Raw genomic sequence first — 23,247 nt, forward strand, 5'->3', positions numbered from 1 at the left:
TTGTCTTTGATATTTGGGGATTGTGGTGGTGGTATCCCACCCACCCACCCTCCAAATTCACAGAAACCCCCTTTGTTGGTCAACTCCTAATCTCCATTTTTTGGTCCCATGCAGGCAACTCTGTCTGCTCCTGAATGCTGAGAACATCTTTCACTCGATGGCTGACATCCTGCTCCGGGAGGAAGACCTCAAGTTTGCCTCAACGATGGTCCACACCCTCAACACCATCCTTCTGACTTCTTCTGAGCTCTTCCAGCTGAGGAACCAACTCAAGGATCTGAAGACGGCGGTATGTTGCACCTGAGAAGATGTGTCTGTGACTTTGCTGGGCTGTGCAGCCTCTTTCTCCACCCACCCTTGAAGTGACTTGGGCACTGCATGCTGGAGCTCAGGCGGCCATCAACACACCCACCCACCCTGTTTTTTAAAGCTGTCCAGGTTGGTTGTCGCCACTGTCTTGTGTCTTGTGCTTGTGTCGCTATCTACCATAAGTGGCACGCATGGCGGTCCTGCTGTGCTTGGCAGTGCTGAAGTCCTGCCACCAGTACATCTGGCTCTGCATTGTTGCAGGAGGTGACCCCTCGTCCCACCCTGCTACCTAGTTTTTGGGGCTCTGTTTTGCTGGAGTTGCCTTTGGTTCCCAAGAGCAGACTTGGGAGTGGTGTGTGGAGGTGCAAGTCAACTCCTCTTACTTTTTTGTCTCCCCAGGAGAGCCGCAACCTGTTCTGCTGCCTGTACCGTTCCTGGTGCCACAACCCAGTGACCACCGTCTCCCTCTGCTTCCTCACTCAGAACTACAAGCATGCCTATGACCTCATCCAAAAGTTGTATCCTTCTAGCACGGGGAGGGAGGGAAGGCACATGAGATGGTGGCTGTCTGCACTGTGGAGTCTAAGCAGGCCTCAGAAGCTGCTGCCTCTTGGCCCATAAAATACGGCAGTGAACTCGGGCTGCCAATTAGAAGTGGTCAGCCCCAAGGTCCTTTACACTGCGGAAGGCATCTTCATTTTCTGACATTCACCATTGCACATCATGATAGCAGCAGAGACCAGAACGGCTCCTGTGGCTGGAAAAGTCTCTCAGATAAAAGAGCTCAAAAGTCGTAAGGATGTTGGGAGATGGTGGATGATGTACAGGACTGGATGTGCTCCCTGCCTCTCTCCCTCACCAGACGGATCTCACATAATTTAGTGCAATGTTTCTCAAACTGGGGTCCTCTGCTGTTGTTGGACTGCAACTCCCATCATCCCTGACCACTGGTCCTGCTAGCTGGGGGTGATGGGAGTTGTAGTCCAACAACAGCTGGGGACCCCAATTTGAGAAACATTGCACTAAATTATGTGAGATCCGCTTGGTCATCTTAAAATGGGCATAGTGCAGAAACGGAGGAAAGCAGAGGGTGAATGGGGGCAGAAGAGACAGCAGAGCATCGTTTCAATTACACATCCTTTGGCTTAGCTGCAGTAGGATATTATTTTGGAGATTTATATCCTGCCTTGGATTGATCCTCAAAGCAGCTTACAATAGATTGCAGTAACACAGAGAGAAACCTAAAGCTCCCAGCCATGCAAAGCACTGACCACTGAGCACATGGCACAACTTGCTGGTTAGGACTTCCAGGAAAAGGGGAGGTTTGAGAAGAGCCTATTTGTAGCATTCGCACAGTTATCTGCTAAGGCCAGTTTCATGGCCAATGCTGCTGGGGGGTGCTGGGGGTGCAAACCGCCGGGCCCCGTTACATGGCGCTGCTTTTTGTCTGAAGTCTCTCCTATGTGCTTTGAACCATGTTTTAAAATCCATGGTGAACTCATCTTCAGACTTCTAAAAATTATATTATTGGGCATAAACAGAGTACTACAGGCTGTATGTGCATGACCAATCTCTTAGGTACACACAAGTTCAGATTCTCTTTTAAGAGCACTTGGAGTCTATTAAAATTACAATAATTTTAATCTTACTAAGTTTATCACCACCATTAACTTTTAATCCGCTAGAGCAGCCTTCGCCTACCTAGGGCACTCCAGACATTTTGGACTGCAACTCCCATCAGCTCCCCAGACAGCACCAGGTTGGCGAAGGCTACACTAGACTGTGTACATTTAGATTTTTGCTGTTACCACTGACCTGCTTCTGCCACAAAAATTTTGAACATGGGCCTGCGTAGCAGAAACTGCCCGTTCCCAGGATTTTTTTTCCAACAATGAGGATTAAACAGCTTCTCTGTTTTTAGCTCATGTTTCCATGTTGAGAAAGCGGGAACAGTCAGATCTGGCAGAATAATCCACATTTTGTGCTTAGCATTGGAAAAGTGGCCTGCGGATAGGCAAGAGTGGGGGGGTTCTTCCAGGAAGGCCTCTCTGTGTCTCTGCACAAGCCCCATCAAAAGGCAGTGGTGTTTTGCAAGCGCCTTCATCATGCCATCTTCAAAGCCAGGAGCTTAAGAGAAGAAGCTTGTTCATCCTCTCTCTGGTCTTTGGCTTTGTAGGGCAGCGTGGTGTTAGGCTGTGTGGCTTCTGCCCACCCCTCACCCTAGTGCCTAGTGCCTTCCAGATGTTTTGGACTACAAATCCCATCAGCCCCTGCCAGCATGGGCAGATTAGGCTCCTTAACAGCCGTGCTCAGTGGTGACCTGGAGGTCACAGTGGATTTCCTGATTGAGGTTGACAAGCTGGTCCAGTTGATCGAGTGTCCGATTTTTACATGTAAGCTCTCTTTCACTCTTGCAGAATTGTGTGTGTGTGTGTGTGTGTGCGCGCGCGCGCGTGCGCTCGCATTGGCAGGAGGGTTTGGGGGGCTTTGCACTTTGTGGTGCATTAGCATTGACACGCATACCCGAGGCCCCTCTCCTCCCCCACTCCCTCATTGCAACTGGCGACGTGGCCCAAATAAATAGAGCAGAAGTTATGAGCCTCTTTGCTGTGAGACCTTCTGGCTCATGTGCCCATTAGGGCCATCCAAAAGCAGCAGCGGCGTTGCAGTGGATAGGAAGCAGAATGTAGGTTAGGGACACAAACTGCGTTTGCTCAGGGGAGACCAAGGGAAACAGGGGATGAAAATCCAGCCCTGGGGGAGAAGGTGGGAGGAGCTGAGTGGGTCTGCTCTGGAGAAGAAAAGGATAACATACTTCAAGTCCCCGAGGGCCCCCTGCATAAGAGAAGTGGAGAGGCTTCTTCACTGCTGCCGCTGCTACCCCAGAGAGGACAGAGACTTGATCACATGGGCTTAAGTAATAGGTGGGTAGCTGTTAGCTGAACATTAAGAGGCTTGCTGGGAAGAGCTGTTGGACAAGGCAATAGCAGGGTGGGGTGGAGGCCCTCCTTAGCTATCTTCCTTCAAGCAAAGGCTACTAGCCACGATGGCCACGCTCTGCCTTCCACAGCTGGAGGCTGTCATGCTTCTGGTTTGCTGGGAACCACAAGAGATGAGAGTGCTCTTGTGCTCAGGTCCTGCTTGCAGTTTTCCTATAGGCATCTGGGTGGCCATGGTGAGAACAGGATGCTGAACTAGACAGGCCATTTCCCTGATCCAACAGGCTCTTCTTATGTTCTCAGAGGCTGGACAAATCCCTCTTTGATCTGCTGGGGATGGAGGCTCCAGCTCTCAATCTCCTGCATTGAGCAGGCAAGGGGTTGGACTACCAGGTGGCCTATAGTCCCCCACAAAAAAAGACCCTTTTTGAGTCTAGGCTCTGGCCTTTGCGTTGGAGGGTGGGTGTGGAAACCCAGGTGGCAAGTTCCACTTTGGAATGTGCTTCTGAGTTACCTGTTGCTACAGAAGAGAGAGCCTCAGCAGCAGAAACAACGATTTCTCCCATTCCTGCTGAACCGTGTGACCTTGTACCATGCCCTCCAGAGTCTTCCTTTCCATACAGCTGCAGTAGCCACCAGTGTAGTGGATGTCAACACAGGAGCCACTTGCGGTGATGGTTGCAAGGAGCTTCTGTTCCATGCAGAAGCCCTCCTCGTTCTTTTGAATTGCTGGGATCTTCACTGGGGGTGGGGCACTGCTGTCTCCCACCCATGCCTGCCCAACTGGGCTGTTGCAGGGCAACTATCTCACTCTGGAGGGGACCTGCAAGGCAATCTGGAGCAGCACCCTGGCCTACACCAAGGTCCCCTTTTCCAAATAAAGCCTCTCCTGCCTGCTGCCCCTCATAAGAAGAGCTCTGCAGCTGGATCAGGCCAAAGGAGGCCCATCTAGTCCAGCATTCTGTTCTCACAGCAGCCATCAAGTTGCTTCAGTGGAAAATCCACAGCTGCACTCTTTCCATGTGATTCCCAGCAACTGGTATTCAAAAGCAGGCTGCTTCTGATTCTGGAGCTAGTAAGCAGCCATTGTGGCTCGGGGCCATTGATGGCCCTATCCTCCTCTGTGAATTTGTCTAATCTTTTAAAGCCATCCAAGTTGGTGGCCTTCACAACATCATGTGGAGCAGATTCCATAGTTGAACTGTACACATGGTGAAGAAGAACTTTTCTTTGCCTCTCCTGAATCTCCCTCATTGGCTCAGCCTCATTGGATCAGTTCTAGTATTATGGGAGAGGAAGAAAAAGATCTCCCTGTCCGCTTCCACCCTCCAGCTGCCTTCAAGGAAGGTGACACCACAGCTTCCCTTGGCAGCTCGAAACGCCCTTGCATTGTCCTGCTAGAACAACCACCTCCATGTCCTTTAAACCCTTCACACCCTGTGACTTTTTTGCTATGGATACACTTGGCTACTGTGAGGTGAGCCTTTCAGGTGGCTCAACCTAAACTTATGTCCAGCCTGTCCTTGACTGTGTTGCCTTCTCCAGCTTTCAAGCCTCTCCTCTGATCTCCTCTTCCCTTGTCAACCTCCTTCGTGAGCTCTACTACTCAGAACTTTAATGTCCCCTTTCTCCCTTTCTGGCAAGATGGCAATTGGTTGTTTTTCCTGTTGACCAGAACTCAGCTTGGTAGTCCCAAGGTAACAGTGCCAGTTGATGTGGGAAAAGGAAGCCAAGAAGCTTGTTCCCATGCAGACTATTGAGCCATTGATCAGGCTGTCGTGTGACCTTCTGAGTCAGCCCTTGGGCTCACATCCCTGCCTGGACCTCACACTGTCTCCTGAACCTGCTGCTTCAGTGGCAAACCTTTCTCCTTGAGCTGGCTTTCCTGTTCCTATGATACCCCATAGAGCAGGTGTTAAACTCGTCAAATCCCTTTGCCTATGCTACCAAAGAGACATGCATGCACACAACACTCCTTCTTGCACAAAGGCAGTCCCACTGAGACTCTCCCCACCCCCCACCCCGACCCTCCGAGATTCATTACCATTTCACTGTCCAGTGTCCCTCTCCTATTTCTGGGTCTGTTTGCTGAGTGGATGGCAGCATCTCTGTGCTTTCCATGGCAGAAAGCTCCCCATTTTCCACCAGGGAGACACAAATGGTGTGATGGCATGTGGCTGCAAGCATGCATGCAAAAGGCAAGAAGATGGATGGAAGAGAAGGACTCAGAGGTTCTGTGCACCCTGCCTCTCCCCCCTCCCTCCTTCCCCCTCTTTGGACAAAGGTCAGCAGCTTTCACAGCCCTGCTTACCCTTCCCTTCTTTGCTTGCAGATCTCCGCTTGCAGCTGCTGGACGTGAAGAACAACCCTTACCTCATCAAGGCTCTGTACGGGCTTCTGATGCTCCTGCCCCAGAGCAATGCCTTCCAGCTCCTCTCCCACCGCCTACAGTGCGTGCCCAACCCAGAACTCCTGCAAACAGCGTAAGTTGCCAACGCCTCTCTGGGGCATCCTTCAGAGCAACCTGTGACTTGCCCCACTTCCTTTGCCGCCTGCCCTACAAAGAGGCAGGGCTTCTGCAGAGGCTGTCTTGCTGCAGGACTGTCCAGCAACAAAGGGGTGGGGAGGACTCCCTGGGCACAGGAGAGCACGTATAAAATGCTATTTGTTGTTAGCACTAAGGGCAGGGTGCACATTTTCAAGATAATAACACTAAGGCGACAATAATAATAATGCTATGATTTTTCTGTCCAGTACACGAGGCAGGAAGGTGTGGACTTATCCAGCACGCTGCCTTGTTGTGGTACCATGAGGAGAGAAGCCATGTCTGTCTATGCCCCTCACCCTCTCTCCTATGCAGCTACTGCATTAATCCCAGAGCTTTATGTTGGGTCAGGAGCTGGCCCCACTTGCTAGTTCTCCGCCATCACATTGGCCTTCCTTTCCTTCTAGTACACCTCATGGTGGTTTTGGCAGGACTTTCAGAGCTCTCTGCATCTGCCAAGTGCTGGTTGTAGACGACTGGAGTTCTGGTTGGTTGGTGGTGCTCGTTGATGGTGGGGGCAGGTGATCATTAGGTGCAGATCTGCCTGTGGACTTGGTTGTGTGGATGCACTCAGTCAGGGCCTGTGTTTTGAGTAGACAGCACTTCCCATGACAGTTTCTGTTTGTTAGCAGAAGGAGTGTCTGTTGGCCCCGTGACTCATGTAAGCTGGCTGGAGTAAGAGAAGGAACAGTAGTTCGTTTTCAACAGCAATGATGGAGCGTCCGCCTGGCCTGGCACCACTACTGGGCATTCCTGTGTGTGCCGACAGTGCCCAGCTCTGACTTCAGCACAGCGGGAAGGGGAAGGATCCCTGTGCATGGCCCAGATCCTGCCAGCCAGCCATGCCTCACCCCGCCCCCAGGCAAACATAATTTGCATGGGTTTTCTAGCCTGGGCTCTGCCTTAAGTTGAAGCTCCGCTGCTGGCCTTTCCTGCCCCTTGAGCTTGTCACCTTCAGGCCCAGCTGAGGCCCACATCTGTTGCCCTTCAGACTTCTTGCAGAGTCCCTCTGTGTGGTGGTGGTGACTGGCCTCTTGCCTCTCTTTCCCCCATGGCAGAGAGGCTATAAGGGAGCAGCGATCTGAACCGTCCAGTTTTCTTCTGTGGCTCTTCTGCTCCAGGGGCTGTAGTCTTTGAGTTGGGTGGGGGGCTGCAACTCTCAGCAGGCAAGGCCCCCAAGGGTGTGCCGAGAGCCGTTCCTGGAGCTGTTTTGTGAGAGGGGGGAGGACTTCAGGTCCATCCTCCTTGCCCTGCACAGTGAAGCACTTTTTGAGTTTTGTCTATATTTGGTCAGCCTCGGAGGGCTGTGCCTCATCCACAGGCATTTGGCATCTGGGATGGAAACTTTCCCTTGTGGTATTGCCATGGAAACAAGCAGAGCCATGGAGGAGATGGGAAGGAGCCCGTTCCCATCAGCATGCCAGGGGAGCTTGTTTAGGTCTCCTTGGGGATCCTGCATGAACCACAGGCAGCAAGAAGCCAGCTCTCTCCTCCTCCTCCTTCTCCAGGCGCAGTGTGCCTGCTGTTGAGGCTGTTGTCCGGCAGGGCAAAGCAGGGTGAGCCACCAGCTGTCTCCTCCCCTTTTCTCCTCTTCCCTTCGGGTACAGCAGCTGCATTTGGAAGGCTCCTTCCCTTTCAGGAGAGCTTTCTCTTTGCCGGGATTCTTGCACATAAGGGCAGCAGCTTTTTGTGCTGCTGTTTTTCAAAGAGGCCCAGTGCATGCACTGGGGAATGGAGTCCATGTCCAAAGATCCATTAAAAAAAAATTTGCCTAAACCGGGGAGCCAGGTGTTGGACTCCAAATCCCATCAGCCCCAACAGCCAGCATGGCATCACATAGCCAGGAATGATGGGAGTTGGGAGTCCAGCAATACCACCTGGAAATGGTACGTTCTGGAAATGGCTCCAGGAGGGGCTGCACTCTTCATATCTTAAAAATCTGCTCTGTTTCATGGGCAAGTTGCTGCTGTGCGGCTGCTGTGAATGCAGGTCACTGACCCTCTTTGTGTGGGCTTTGGGCCAAGAGTAGTGACAACTGATGGGGCCCTTCCCCCCACCCCCCACCCCGGCTCTATGAAGGCTGCAGCAGGAAGGGCTCTTGCTTCCTGGAAGGCCCTTGTATCAGAGTCTCCTGAGCTGGCCAAGAAAGGGTGGGGTGGGAGGAAGGAGCTCTGGCACTGGGGCAAAGATGAGAGTGAGGGGTGGTCAGTCTTCTTTAGCCTGTAAATGACCACGAGGGCCTTCCTTGTCAGTTGTGTGTAGGGGAGACCTGTAGGAAAATAGCAAGCCATTTAAGTAACAGGGAAAGTGAGAGTTGCTGTGTGGATTTTACCAGGGTAGGGGGTGGGGAGATGTCTGCCCCTCCCCCATTTCTTTAATGTCAGCTCCTGTCCCAGATTGGTGTCACTGTGACACAGCCCCATTCCGCCCCCAGGCTTGGGGGTCCTGGAGGGTCACTTTGCGTGTGAGCTGTTCTCTTCTGTGTATTTTCTATGCCGTTTTTCTCCCATGACTGCTGAATATTCGGAGCTGTCAGACAGACTGAACATCTGATTAACTGTGACCTACATTCCATTAAACATTGGCAGTGACTTTCATAACAAATGCAGCTGAAAAGCATCCCCTCCCCGAATTAGCTGGAGATGGGCAGCATTAACTAGCCTTCCTACTGACCCCCAACCCTTCCCTGGTGGTTTTTCCATTTCATTGCAGGGATCAGGTAGCAGATCTCTTCCCAAATTCTCCTTTTGCAGAAAGAAAAGTTCTGCACTGAATGGGAGAGGGGAGGGAAGGGGGACCTTTTTGACCCAGAGGGCAAGTTCATTATCTCCCCACACCCCCAGTTGGCAAAGGTGACCACCCACTAGTCAATCGCTTGATATCATTAGAAGCCCTAATTGAATCACCAAGACAGAGGCTGTTTGAGGAGATGGTGTTCCAGATCTTCTGGGTGGGTTCACACTCCTCTTGAGGAATCGTGTGTGCAGATTGTTGGAGCTTATTGATCTAGCTGCTGCCACTATAGAAGCACAAGGGACCTCAGTGGCACACGTTGTCTTTTGCCAGCTTTGTGTGCCAGCCTCTCCTGACAAAGAGTCTAGCCAGAGATATTTATGCTCCTGTAATCTTCTGTTTAGACTAGTGCTGTGCCCTACATGTGGGGCTGCCCTTGAAGATGGGTCAGCTGCTGTAGCTAGTACAGAATGCAGCTATTTTGTGGTTTCACCCCCTCCCCCTTCTAAAGCGATATTTGAATTATTATGTTTGGCCTGGAAAAGAGGAGACTGAAGGGAGATATGATAGCCATCATCAAATATCTAAAAGGCCGTCACATGGAAGATGGAGCAAGCTTGTTTTCTCCTACTCCGGAGGCTAGGACTTGAACCAATGGATTCCAGTTACAAGAAAGAAGATTCCAACTAAACATCAGAAAGAATTTTCTGACAGTAGCCACTGTTTGACGGTGGAACAGACTCCCTTGGGAGGTTGGGGACTCTCTTTTTAATTATTAATATTTTTTATTAAATTTTCAAATTTTACATTTCAAATTAAACTTGTTTTATTATACCATACATTCATTTACTTCCCTCCCTCCCTTTCCAAGGTTCATTTAACTTATCCACCATTCCTGCATATTTTAATATATCCAACTAATTTAATTTTCCTATCTTACATCAGTTCAAAATATGTTATATTGTTGAATTACTTTAATACTGCCAGCATTTTTAACTGTGCACAATTATTTTCAATATACTTGACAAAAAAATTCCACTCCTCTTTATTTTATTTTATTTTAATAATTTTTTATTAAGGTTTTAAACAAAGAAAAAAGAAAAACAACACACACAGAAAACAATACAAAACTTAACAATAAAAACAGAACATAACAATTAAAAACAAACTCTCTTTTCCATTTCCAATTTTAAATTACTTATTTTCTGGACTTCCTCATACCTCCTTTTTTTGTATTCCAATCCACATTATTTGTCCAGCAGTTTCTTTTCCACTTTTTTAATCCCAATCTTTAATTTACTAAAATGTTAAAATATATAACTTCAACTTTTTTAAACCTAATCCTTACTCTTAATGTCATATAACTTTAAATTTTCCCTTTTATTATCAAATTTCCATTTCTTTATACATCTTTAATCTTAACCTTTAGTCTTAATCTATCTTTAACTTTAACCTGTACAGCTGGAAACCGCTTATTTTCAATCCAACATCACTCTAACATTCCTTAATTTTGCAGTGTTTCTGAAGATAGTCTTTGAATTTCTTCCAGTCTTCCTCCATCGACTCTTCTCCCTGGTCACGGATTCTGCCAGTCATTTCCGCCAATTCCATATAGTCCATAAGTTTCATCTGCCATTCCTCCAGCGTGGGAAGTTCTTGTGTCTTCCAATACTTTGCGATGAGTATTCTTGCTGCTGTTGTTGCATACATAAAGAAAGTTCTTTCCTTTTTTAACACCATTTGGCCCACTATGCCCAGGAGAAAGGCCTCTGGTTTCTTGGGGAAGGTATACTTAAATACCTTTTTTAATTCATTATATATCATTTCCCAGAAAACCTTAATCTTTGGGCACGTCCACCAAAGGTGAAAAAATGTACCTTCAGTTTCTTTACATTTCCAACATTTGTTATCGGGCAAGTGATAGATTTTCGCAAGCTTGACTGGGGTTATGTACCACCTGTATATCATTTTCATAATATTCTCTCTTAAGGCATTACATGCCGTAAATTTCATACCTGTGGTCCATAACTGTTCCCAGTCAGCAAACATAATGTTATGTCCAACGTCCTGTGCCCATTTAATCATAGCCGATTTTACCGTTTCATCCTGAGTATTCCATTTCAGCAGCAAGTTATACATTCTTGACAGATTCTTAGTTTTGGGTTCTAACAATTCTGTTTCTAATTTGGATCTTTCCACCTGGAAGCCAATTTTCCTGTCCAATTTAAATGCCTCCATTATCTGATAATAATGAAGCCAGTCTCGCACTTTGTTTTTTAGTTTTTCAAAACTCTGCAATTTCAGTCTATCTCCGTCTTGTTCCAAAATTTCCCAATATTTCGGCCATTTGACCTCCATATTGACCTTTTTCAAGGCTTTCGCTTCCATTGGTGACAGCCACCTTGGGGTTTTATTTTCTAACAAATCCTTATATCTTGACCAAACATTAAATAGCGCTTTCCTGACAATGTGGTTTTTAAATGCTTTATGTGCTTTGACCTTATCATACCATAAATATGCATGCCATCCAAATACATTATTGAAACCTTCCAAGTCCAAAATGTCAGTGTTTTCAAGAAGTAGCCATTCTTTCAACCAGCAAAAGGCTGCTGATTCATAATAAAGTTTGAGGTCTGGCAGGGCAAATCCACCTCTTTCCTTTGCATCTGTTAGTATTTTAAATTTTATTCTAGGCTTCTTGCCCTGCCAGACAAATTTAGAGATATCTTTCTGCCACCTCTTGAAACAATCCATTTTGTCCACGATCTGCAAAGTTTGAAACAAGAACAACATTCTAGGCAATACATTCATTTTTATCGCAGCAATACGGCCTAGCAGTGAAAGCTTCAAATTTGACCAAATTTCTAAATCTTTTTTCACTTCTGACCAACATTTTTCATAATTATCTTTAAATAAATTCCCATTTTTTGCTGTCATGTTAATCCCCAGGTATTTAACTTTCTTAACCACTGTTAAACCTGTCTCATTCTGAAACCTCTCTTTTTCAAATGATGTTAAATTTTTCTCTAGAACCTTGGTTTTTGACTTGTTCAATTTAAATCCTGCCACTTGACCAAATTCTTGAATCAGTTCTAAAACCCTTTTTGTACTAGATTCTGGCTCCTGTAACGTCAATACTAAGTCATCTGCAAATGCTCTCAATTTATAATGTTTAATTCCGACCTGTATACCTTTAACCGTCTGGTCCCTTCTAATCATATTCAGCAGAACCTCCAGGACCGAAATAAAAAGAAGTGGGGAAATTGGGGAACCTTGTCGTGTCCCTTTTTCAATTTTAAGTTCTTCCGTCACAACATTATTTACAATTAGTTTAGCCTTTTGTTCTGAATAAATTGCACTTATACCATTCTCAAAACCTTGGCCTACCCCCATACCCTGAAGATTCTTCTTCATAAAATTCCAAGAAATATTGTCAAAGGCTTTCTCCGCATCTACAAATATCAACACTGCTTTAGTGTTTATATTCACTTCTAATTTTTCCAAAATATCAATTATATTCCTCAAATTATCAGACAAATGTCTTCCTGGGAGAAAGCCCGCTTGGTCTTTATGAATCTCTTCCAACAGCACTTTTTTAAATCTCTTTGCCAAAATATCTGCAAAAATTTTATAATCCACATTAAGTAATGATATAGGGCGGTAGTTCTTAAGTTGTGTCTTTTCAGTCTCTGTTTTTGGTACAAGTGTAATATATGCTACTTTCCACGACTCTGGTGCCCTCTTCCCCTCCATAATTTCGTTACAGACCTCTTTCAATGGTTGAATTAACCATTCTTTTAAAGATCTGTAGTATCTAGATGTCAAGCCGTCTGGTCCTGGAGATTTACCCAGTTGCATATTTTGAATGGCACCTTCTATTTCCTGTTCAGTTATTCTGTCATTCAAAATTAGTCTCTTTTCTTGAGATATTTTTTGTAGTCCATTTGTTTTCAAAAATTGGTCTAAATCTGTTTCTTTCACTGGCCCTTGAGTATATAGTCTTTTAAAATACTTCTGGAAACAACTTCTAATCTCTGCAGGGTTCTGTATATTCCTTCCTTCCACTTCTAAATTCGTAATCGTATTTAATTTTTGTCTCTTTTTCATTTGCCATGCCAACAATTTACCACATTTATTGGCCGATTCAAAAGTCTTTTGTCTCATTTGTTTAATCTTCCATTCTATTTCCTGATTCATTATTTTCATATATTGTACTTGATATAACTTTAACTCTCTCAGAATCTCTTGAGATTTGGGATTTACTCGCAGTCTTTTTTCACATTCATTCATTTTGTTCATAATTTTATCCTTCTTTTCATTTTGAGTTTTTTTCTTTATCGCATTCTGTTGTATTAGGAACCCTCTCATAACAGCTTTACTTGCGTCCCAGATTACTCTTTTCTCCACGTTGGAACTAAGATTTATCTCGAAGTAATCTCTTAGAGTTTTTGGGGCCTTCTTAAGAAATTCTTCATCTCTAAATAAGGTGTCATTCATCTTCCATCTGAAGGATGGAAGATGTGTTAGTCTCATTTCCATCTTAACAGCATTATGGTCGGAGCAAATTTTCGGGCAGATTTCCACCTTTCTTGTCTTTGGTGCCATTCCTCTAGTTATCCAAATTTGGTCAATTCTTGTCCAAGTCATTTTGGCTTCAGAAAAGAAAGTTCCCTCTTTTGCCAAGGGGTTTCTAATTCTCCAAATATCCACTAAGTCCAAGTTGTCTGTCATGTCAAAAAAGGTTTTCGGTAGTCTACCATATTTGGTGACTACCTGTCTTTGTGCCTTGTCCATATAAGTAGATACCACTCCATTCATATCTCCCATCAAAATCATGTTGTAATCCATATGGTCCATCAAGGTCTCATGCAACTTCTTAAAAAAATCAGATTTCCCATCATTTGGTGCGTAAACTCCTACAATCAAAAATTTTTCTCCTTGTGTTTGAATTTCAATTGCCACAAATCTTCCTTGGTCATCCTTAAAAACAAATTTTGGTGATAAATTGTCTTTTGCGTAAATCACAACCCCTCTCTTTTTAACTTTATCTGACGAAATAAATTCCTGACCAAGTCTTTTATTTATCAACAATTTCCTGTGTAATCTTGTTATATGTGTTTCTTGTAAACAAATTAGGTCCAATTGTTCCTTTTTTAATATATGAAATACTGACTTCCTCTTCTGAGGGGAATTCAAACCCCGACAGTTCCATGTTAAAAGTTGCAGGGCCATGATGTTATTGTTTTAGTTCTCCTCCTACTGCACCTAGTGCCTGTTCCTCATCCGTCGGTGGTATCCCTTCTTTCGAAAGGTCTTTTGGTTCCGGAGATAGTTCTTTTTGTAGGTCTTCTCCGTGGTCTCTACAAAATTTGTCTTTGTCGTCTTCCGATCTTATTTTCCTCTTCTTTCCTTTGTAGCTAAAAGACAGGCCTTGAGGAAGTTCCCACCTGAAATTGATATTGTTCCTTCTCAGCAGGGTAACCAAGTCTTTATATTTTGATCTGAGATCCAGAAGATATTTCGGAATATCTTTGAATATTTCCACCCTTGTCCGATGGATTTCCAGTGTCTTCTTAAAATGTAGGCCCAAAATCTTATCCCTCTCTTCTTTTGTTCGAAAAGTAATCAGACAGTCTCTCACCTTCTTCTCTCCTCTTCTCCCGAGTCTGAAGGCATTTACTATTCTGAAACTGTCTTTTACCAATTCTGGATCCCAAAAGTCCAAAAATTCCTGCGTGAGAAAAAAATTCCACTCCTCTTTAAATACCTGTTCTTCTTGTTCTCATATTCTACTTGTTAGGCCTGCTAATTCTGCATATTCTATCATCTTAAGTTGCCAGTCTTTCTTACTAGGGACTTCTCTCACTTTCCATTTTTGGGCTAACAAGATCCGAGCCGCTGTTGTTGCGTACATGAATAAGTTCTTCTGACTCCTGGAAACCTCTTTCTGAATAATTTCTAACAGAAATGACGCTACCTTTTTTTTTTTTGAAAGTTGTTTTAAACATCATTTTCATCTCATTATATATCATTTCCCAGTATACTTTAACTTTTTTGCATATCCACCACATATGGAAAAGAGTTTCTTCTACTTCTTTGCATTTCCAACATAAGTCCGATTCCACCTTATACATCATAGCCAATCTACTCGGAGTTAAATACCATCTATGGATCATTTTCATATAATTCTCTTTCAGTGTGTAGCATGCAGTAAATTTCAGATAGCTTTTCCCAAAGTTTCTCCCAGAGGTTTATGTCTATATTATATCCTATATCCATTGCCCAGTGAGTCATTGAGTCTTTAATCAGCTCATCTTTTGTTTCCCATTCCAATAATAGTGTATACATTTTGGACAATAATTTTTCCTTGTTTGTCAATAACTCTTTTTTCAAACTGAGAGCTTTTAAAAAACCCCACAATTTTTCTTATCTAATTTAAACATATCATGTAATTGGTGATACTGAAGCCAATCAGTAACTTGGCTCCTTACTTCTTCCAGTGGTTTCAGTCCGTGTTTGTTCCTCGAAAAGTCCAACAAATCTCTATAGGTCACCCACCACCTATCCATGTTTATTCTTTTAACTGTAATAGTTTCAATTGGCGACAACCATAGGGGTTGCAATGTCTGGCATCCTCCAAGTCTTTCCATCCCTTTGGAACCCCATCCTCTCCACCTCCCACTTCTTGCAACATCCTTCTCCTGGTTGCCAAGGCCTAAACTCTTCCATCATGACATTTCACTTCTTTCCTTGTGGAAAATGAATTTCCAAGGCAGTTGCTGCTGCTGCTGCTCCATTGAATGCAGGGAAAGAGGAGGATAGAACTGGAGAAGTGCTCTCTTTCTTAGGTCAGCAGCAGTTTGGAGGTCTCTTTTGACTTGCTGAAAGAGAGTGTCTGGTGGGGATTTGCGAAGTTGATAACTGTTAACAGCAGGTTTTGTTTTGTTTGGAGCTGGCCCTGTATACGCTATGGGTGTGCACAGCACATGCACGCACACACACACACACAGAGAGAGAGAGAGAGAGAGAGAGAGAAAGCCAGATCTGAATCAAAAGCATCCTCACCCTGAAATCATAGCAGATTAGGCAAATCTGACCAGTTTGCTTGTGCTTTCTTTGGGGGCGGTGGGCAAAGGCTCATGTAAAGGAAGGGTTGATCAGTGACAGATTAGCCGGGGAAGAGGGCAGAGTGCTTTGAACTGTTGTGCAGGAGGAGCAGGAAGGTGGCCACTGACCAACGACACTTCTCTTAAACTCCCTTGCAACTTTTGAGATTACAGCAAAGTATCCCCAACAGGCTTTGGAGTGTTTTCCTCTGCAGGCTGTAGAGCAAGGACTGGAGACAAGAGATGCCACATTTTTGCCAGGTTCTGCTCTTGCCCAGCAATTCTAGGGACAAGTAGGCCCCATCTGGAGCCCATTGTGGTCCTACTGACTAGAGTCAGTGCTCCAGAACAAGGAAGGTGCTGGCTGCCTCCCATGGAGGAGGAGAGAGCTGATGAAAAACCCCAATTCGTTTCCCAATTGCATTTTGCTATAGAAATCTCTCTTTAACTCTCTCTGAAACTACGGCTGTGGTCCTGGGCACATCCAGGCCATAGAATTCAGCTGCACTTCCAAACATGCATTAAATTAGACTGCCCCTCTCCAGTTATATCATTTACCAAATATTAGATAGAAACACTAGTATTTCCAATAATTTAGTTCAGTTGCCTAATCACAAATATTTATTTATTCCATGAAATTTATGTGCTGCTTGATTGTAAAAAACAAAACACCTCAGAGTGGTTTACAAAAAAGATACTTTTAAACTTGGGGCATATAGTTGTTATAAGTGTAAGATTTTGTTACAATATTACAGTGGTACCTCGGGTTACATACACTTCAGGTTACACACTCCGCTAATCTAGAAATAGTGCTTCAGGTTAAGAACTTTGCTTCAGGATAAAAACAGAAATCGGGTGGCGCGGCGGCAGCAGGAGGCCTCATTAGCTAAAGTGGTGCTTCAGGTTAAGAACAGTTTCAGGTTAAGTACGGACCTCCGGAACGAATTAAGTACTTAACCCGAGGTACCACTGTATATGCAAGGAGTTGCAGAGTATTATAACATTGCAAGGACTCTTATTTAGTCCAGTGTCTTTTGCATAATTAAGTACATGAGCTTCATTGCAAGGTGTATCTGCCTATTTTAATGTATGATGCAACCCCCCGCTTCCTCCATCCCATCACATTTGCCTTTAGGCCCTAAATGAGGTTTGCCTTTGTCAAACTGTCCTCCTACTTTCCTCTTAGCAACTGCAGTTCACCAAGGTTCTGACACTTGGTAATGTTTATGAATATTCTGTAACATCACAGCTAATCAGCCGGTGATTGGAGACAGGTGTCTACTAACAGCTGGTTTTTAGCCTATAATGTATTTGAGATATCTGAGAAGGTGCAGCCTCCTTTCCTTCCCCTTTGTAGAAGCACCTGTCTGCATCTACACCAGTTTTGGTTTACATCAGTCCTATGTTTCACATTCCCCTGCAATTTTTGAGAAAGCAGGAGGGTGTGAGCTCAGAGTGGGCTCAATTCTGTGCTCAGTTCGGTGTTTGTCACCAAACACAGATTCAGCCATTTGCTTTACAGTGCAATCCTAAGCATGCTTACTTAGAACGATTTCACCACTATTAAGCCAACCTACTATGGGAACAGAGCTGCGGACATGAGTGTGCTAGCTTGTATCTCTGCTGTGAGCCTTCCCAGAGACAGCTGCCTTTGAGCTGGCAAATGGAGGGAGATCTTGTGATATTGCTCCCTGATGAAGGCCTGCCATTCCTGGAATCTGGTTGGCAGATCAAGCAGCCCTGTTGCTGCTGCCGCTGATTCCAGCTGTTGTTCCTGCATCTACCCCCCACCCACCCCCCGTCTTGCCTGCCTTCCCATCCCACTTGCAGTTCCAGGGTGCTGAGCCACAGAGCACCAACCGCTGGGCTGTCCGCTTACCAAAGGGAGAGGCGCGCAAACAGGAAATTCTTTGCAGTTTGAGCAGAGCTCAGGCACTGGGCTTTGTCTCCAAATACACCCTGGATTAGTCACACCAAAAGGGCAGGCTAGGATAAAGAGCCCTTCTTGCCCCATTATGAATGTTGGGAGCTTGTAGGAAGCAGAGAGGACGAGATTCAAACTGCCCAGGCCAGATACAGAGTTGGCATCTTGTCTTGACTGTGAGAACTACACAATTGTCCTATGAGGAAACACATCATCCTTGCATGTATATGTCATTCATGGCATTTGTAGGGAGCCATGGAGGGAAACCTCTTTGCTCCCCTCCCTCTTGATAGGGAAGGAGGGTTGGTTGGCTGCAAATTTCTCTGCTTGAGGCTGTGATGGGTGATCCAGCCAAGGTCCTTTTTCAAACTGTCTAGGTTGTAATGGTAGCTTTTAAGGGCTTCCTCAGTGAGAAGATGAGTGAAGGCAGACAGGACACTGCTCACATGTCTGCTTCCATCTTCCCCTGCAATCTGCAACCACAGGGGAGTTTTTGGGTGTATGTGGTTTGCAGTAAACTAGTTCATGCCACATGAACTGATTGCATGCCCCAGAACAATCTACAGAGCACAAGGAGAGGTTCCTCAGCATGCTGCCCTGGGATAAATATTATGAAGATAAATATTATGAAGGGCAGTCCACAAATGTCGTGAACGAAAACAAAGCAAAATACAAGTCAGTTGGGAGGATCTTGGAGACCTCCATGTAGAAAACAGCCCTTGTACATTTCTGGTTCATAAAACCAATCTTTTTCAAGAACATGATTGGCTTTGAATGAAGGAAGTTGCAGGCAGACACCGCTTTGAGATAAATGGGGATGGCTCAAGAGCACTGAAGAGCTTGGCAGGCATTATTCCTTGTTGCCCTTGAGGTCTCTGCATGAGAATCAAGATCAGTCTCAAGCTGCATATTCAGGAAATGGGGGTCAGAGGTGGGAGGCATCGCCTTGGGCAGCCACTTGCCTGCCAATTCTGAAGGCCAACTGTGTTGAACTTCAGGTGGAGCAAAGCTCTTGTGGCTGACTCAGATTCGTTGCACCTGGGCTGGATTTCTGTGGTTTTAATATTTGTGTTTTAGCTTACCCTTCTATGAGATTGGGAAGAGAAATCCTGAATATTAAAACAGTATCATATTTTCTCTGAAACAACAATTCTTTTATTTGTAAACTTATGGATTGCCAAATGTTATGGATGCTTTAACAGAGATCCCTGCATTGCAGAGGATTGGGCTAGATAACACTTGAGATCCCTTCCAACTCTGTGATACTATGATTCTATTATCAGAGATAGTCTGTAGTGAGCAAGAATACTAGGAGGTCTTGTGCAACTTCAAGAACATTTCCCCTTCCTCAAAGGGATTGGCTGAGCACAAAATGGTCCTGCTGTACCTGCATATGACTGCAGGGAGATGGAGTAGAGGGGGTCACAGCATTGCCCTTCTTTTTTACTGTTGCACCCATGGGCACCTGAGTGGTGACTATCTCAAGAGTGCATGTGTCTTCCAGTGCCCAGCTCCTCTTTCTGGCCACAAGGCTGTTGGCAACAGTCCCCAGCCCCTGATGCTCTCTCTTCCCTCTCCCCAGGGATGGCCCAAAGGCCAGCCTCACCTCCAAGAAGACCTCTGTCACCACCCCTGCCATAGACTACGCAGAGTTGCTGCAACACTTTGAGAAGGTCCAGAGCAAACACCTCCAGGTCCGGCACCAGCGAGCCAACCGGGGCGAGAACCTGGATCGGAGAACTGTCTTCTGAAGGCCGGAACCCAAGGGACACAGAGGAAGCAGCCAAGCAGCCGGAGTAGCTTAACTCCATGGCTTGGAGTTGGGAAGAGACCTTGGCTGGATATTGCTGCTAGCTACACATTGAAGAGATGCCACCTGGCTGTGAGGACGAGCCAGCATGTTCTGGGGGGCCTTTTCTGATCCTCCCAGGCAGGATTTGCTTGTGAGGTGGAACAAGAAGCTGCTGTCTACTTTGGGATGTGCTTTTCCTCTCTGGCAGTGGTGCAAGAGCCCTCGCCTTCCCTTGTGATGGTCATCTGATGGTCGTAGCCGTGCTTTTGCTACTGCCAGAGGGAGGAAAAGAAATGGGAGGACTTCCCACTTCCATCCTGAGAGGGGGGAGGGTGTGTGGGAAACCCTGGTGCAGCCCTTCCTCCCCACTGATTTGGGGACGCAGTTGCCAAATCCACAGCGCCTTGACCCCTCTCAGCAACCCTGTGGGCTTGCACACTGGTCCCCATGTGTGGGTTGGTCAACTGCTATGAACTCCCAGCAGGATCACCTCCCTTGCCTGCTTTCCCACCCAGCCCCCCAAAAACCATGTGTTTGGACTGCACAGTCTTAGCTTACAGCTAACCTGTGTGTATGTGTATATATAGATCTCTATAGACCAACTGTATTTCTAGCCTGGATTTCTTTGTACTATTGTAAAACACTCCTTGCAATAAAAGGTATGGCAAATAAAATGATTGATGGCAGAATGGACTTCACTTCCTTTGGCTACATCCTCCCTGCCATGAGAGAGATCAAAGGGGTTGCCCAGTTTGCACTGCTGTTTGGCCAGGGGGGCCTGTTGAAACCTCAGTTTGCTGCCCAAGACTTACCCAGCCTTTTCCCCCAGCTGTTTTGGACTACAATTCATGGAACTGTAGAGCTGGAAAGGATCCTCTGTCAGCCCCAGCCAACACGACGATGTGATTTTGGGTCTGATGGGAATTCTAGTCAAAAACAGCTGGAGGAAAGCAGGTTGGAAGGTGAATCTATCCTGTGTGCCAGTCTGAAGGTACCACAGCAGGTGCTGGACCTTCTTTCTGCTGCCATCCACTCTGCAAAAAGTGCTCCCTGATCCTGCACGTTATACTCAGAAGTAGGTCTGGTTGCTTTCATTTCTGTGAACAGACATGGCATTTTCTTCCATTACAGAGTGGGGACGTCCTTTGCCCTAGTAATCTGAACCCTGACATTTTATTTAACCTTTGGTGTCCTGTATGAATAAAGTTTTTTTTAAAAAAAAATAAAGGCTTCTCCTGGATCAATGAGTGTCATTTCCACAGACAAAGCTCCCTTTTTAGCCACACTTCTCTTTGCGAGCTCTCACTTGCAGGGGCTTCTGCAGTTCCTTCTGTGTACCTGCATTAAATCTGGAACCTCACTTTGTAGCCTTCTGGTTGAAAAGGTTTACTAATTGTGACAGGAAAATCTGCCTGCCTTTTGAGAAGCTGATTCTCTTGCATATCTGGCTGTGCCTCCTACTTAGGACAGCAGGGCCTCAAGCAGTGATGCAACAGGCAGCCTCTTCTAGAGGAGATAATCATGCAGCAGCTGCAGCAGCAGCAATGCAATGATACCAGTACCTCCCCACCCGCAATCTCTTACTACCTAGGTGGAGGCAAGGCCTAAGTAGTAACTCCGTGGAGATGCTGCAGGTGGACTTGGGCTCAGGGTTGCCTTTGACCTTGACCTCGTTTCTAGCTTTAGGCCCAAGAAGCCCCTGCAATTAAGAAGGCCTTGGCTCAGCGGGAGGGCTGCTGCTTGGCCGGCAGAATGCCGCAGGTTCAATCCCCGGCAGCAGTCGAGCCAGGTCTGAGGTCCTGGAGAGCGGCTGCCAAGCAGTGGAGGCAAGCTTGGGTGACGTGGTGCCACCCTGCTTCCCCTGGCGAGGTTGGGCAGGGTTGCTCCCATTTTACAGACGGGGGCTGGGGAAAGTCCAGCCCGTCCACGCAGCGTGGAGCTTCGAGGCAACAGCTAGAAAACGCAACTGCTCTGCACCCCGTCCCCCATGTGTAGCCGAGATCCACCGGGCCTCCCTCCCGCCCACTCCCCTCGGGTCCGACAGGAGGGGTGTCTCCTGTCCCCAAGGGGCCAGCCTCCTTCTGTCAGTGGCGAGGGGAGCGTCTCCGAGGGCCCCCTCGGCAGCTCCAGGCTTCGGTGGGCGAGAGGAAGAAGCCGCTGCATCGAAGCTGCCCAGGCGGAGCGCGGAGTTGTGGGTCACCCGCGGGCTCTCCACGAGTGGCGGCGGCGGCTCCACTGCTCTCCCTGCAAAGCCCCTAGCGTGGGCGGCCCCTCCCCCTCCTCCCGGCCCGCCCCCTCCCCGCATCGCCCACGTGACTGGATCCCTCTCCCCCCCCCTCCTTCCCCTCGGATTCCGGCTGCCTTCGCCTGCGCCCCGTCGCTCCGAGGCGTCCGCCCGGCTCCCCTTTTGCGCGCGGCGACGCTCTTTTCCTCCCCCTCCCCGGCCGGCGGGGTGCTCGCCGCCGTTCTCGTCGTCGCTGCTGCTGCTCCGGGCCAGAGGATGGCCACTGCTCGGAGCGCCTCTTCATCGCCTTCGCTCCCGGCTGCGGCAGCGCGGAGGGCCGCCCGTGGCGGGAAGTGACCGAGGGAGGCGAGCCGAGCGAGCGAGCGAGCGAGCGAGCGCGAGAGACAGAGAGAGAGGCTGCGGCGAGGCAGAGGGAGGAGGAGGAGACGCCGCCTTCGCCTTCGCGGGGCTGTGTCGGGACTGGCCCCCCTCGACGGGCTGCCGCCGCTCGGCCATGGAGACGGCGGAGAAGGAGTGCGGGGCGCTGGGCGGCCTCTTCCAAGCCATCGTCAACGACATGAAGGTGAGCCGCTTCGGAAGAAGGAAGGGACCGGCCGCCGCCGCCGCGCCCCGTCTGCACAGAATGGGGAGGATGCGGGGACGGGGGGCGGAGGCTGGAGTTGCTGCTGCTGCTGCTACTGCGGGAGGCCGAAACCCGTAAACAAGCCTGGCGGGGAGGGGCGCGCAAGGCAAGGGGGCTTGCCTCTGCCTCCCTTCCCGGGGAGCCCGTCGCGCCCTTGGCTCCCTGGCCCGCCGGACGCCCGAGGCAGCGCGCGGAGGATGGGCACGCGCGACGGCGGGCGGAGTGGGGGGGGGTGTCTCGAGGCTGGCCTGCCGCCGCCGCCCCCCAGCCCAGACAATGCTGTCATTGCAGGAGGAGCGATTTCGGGGGGGGGGGGAATAAAACCATTGGGATGACGGGGGGGAGCGGAGCTGCTGCCGCCTTAACTTATTCGGCGCCGAAGCTGTAAATCGGGTTGCCGAGGCTCCCTCAAGCGCGGCGGCGTCTGCCTTGTGCTTCCCTCCATCCCGGCTGCTCGGCTTCCTCCATCAGACGGTTTTCCTTCTTCAAAATGGCCAGGCGCTGTTTCGGAAAGAGCTGAGCATAGTAGCAGTTCTAGCCTGGACGGTCGCGGAGACGATACCTCCGAGCATGGGCAGAGGGCCCTTTCGCCACCATTTACTATCTATATCTAGTCTAGTCTAGTTCCTACGCAGTAGAAGCGCCGTAAAGCTCTGCATAGTGATAATTTATCTAAATACCAAGGAAGGGGCGGGAGGGGGACTTAGAGAGAAATGAGTGGATCAGTGGCAGATGGAGGAAGGGGGCGGGGAAGTTGTTGGTGCTGGGCCTGGAGAGCAAAAAGCAGAGGCGAGTGGCGCTCACTGCCTTGCCAGATTCAGCATGGCGGTAGTTGCCCCTTGGCCTGGCCTGCAGGAGCCTCTTCTACCACCTCCACCACCACCCCTTATGCAATCCTGTCAAGATTACTTCTCTTACATGGCTTGTAAGGAAAGTGAAAATGCCACATGGAAGAAATCCACACACCCTAGAAAAATGTGTGCCCTAGGAGGGTGACTGCAACCAGGAGTTGTGAGGATCAGCAACCTAACT

The 23,247-nt window shown here is 47.6% G+C and overlaps 2 protein-coding genes and 1 long non-coding RNA gene across 7 annotated transcripts in view; 2 read left to right on the plus strand and 1 right to left on the minus strand.

The window, feature by feature from the left end:
• The window catches only part of VAC14 (VAC14 component of PIKFYVE complex), an 81,497-nt gene extending 61,460 nt beyond the window's left edge, over positions 1 to 20,037 (plus strand). Inside the window, exons 15-19 of the mRNA XM_081016894.1 lie at positions 115 to 289; positions 709 to 827; positions 2,623 to 2,702; positions 5,581 to 5,731; positions 19,139 to 20,037. Coding sequence (XP_080873020.1) covers positions 115 to 289; positions 709 to 827; positions 2,623 to 2,702; positions 5,581 to 5,731; positions 19,139 to 19,307 — 694 coding nt within the window. The 3' untranslated portion in view covers positions 19,308 to 20,037. The remainder of the gene's footprint in view (positions 1 to 114; positions 290 to 708; positions 828 to 2,622; positions 2,703 to 5,580; positions 5,732 to 19,138) is intronic.
• LOC308483270 lies at positions 14,704 to 22,880 on the minus strand. The gene is made up of 2 exons (XR_013989628.1): positions 22,582 to 22,880; positions 14,704 to 15,484 (listed from the first exon to the last, which is right to left on the minus strand). It is a non-coding gene; the product is annotated as an uncharacterized lncRNA (long non-coding RNA).
• Positions 21,677 to 23,247, plus strand: part of MTSS2 (MTSS I-BAR domain containing 2) — a 64,791-nt gene continuing 63,220 nt past the window's right edge. For 3 of the 5 annotated variants that reach the window (XM_081016890.1, XM_081016888.1, XM_081016891.1), the window contains exon 1: positions 21,678 to 22,155. In XM_081016890.1, the coding sequence (XP_080873016.1) occupies positions 22,087 to 22,155 (69 nt within the window). In that variant the 5' untranslated portion in view covers positions 21,678 to 22,086. Of the gene's footprint in view, positions 22,156 to 23,247 lie in introns of all 5 variants that reach the window. The other 2 variants (XM_081016887.1, XM_081016889.1) reach the window with 1 other exon arrangement.

Source organism: Podarcis pityusensis (assembly GCF_964106645.2).
Source record: "Podarcis pityusensis genome assembly, chromosome: 8".
NCBI classification, from domain to species: domain Eukaryota; kingdom Metazoa; phylum Chordata; class Lepidosauria; order Squamata; family Lacertidae; genus Podarcis; species Podarcis pityusensis.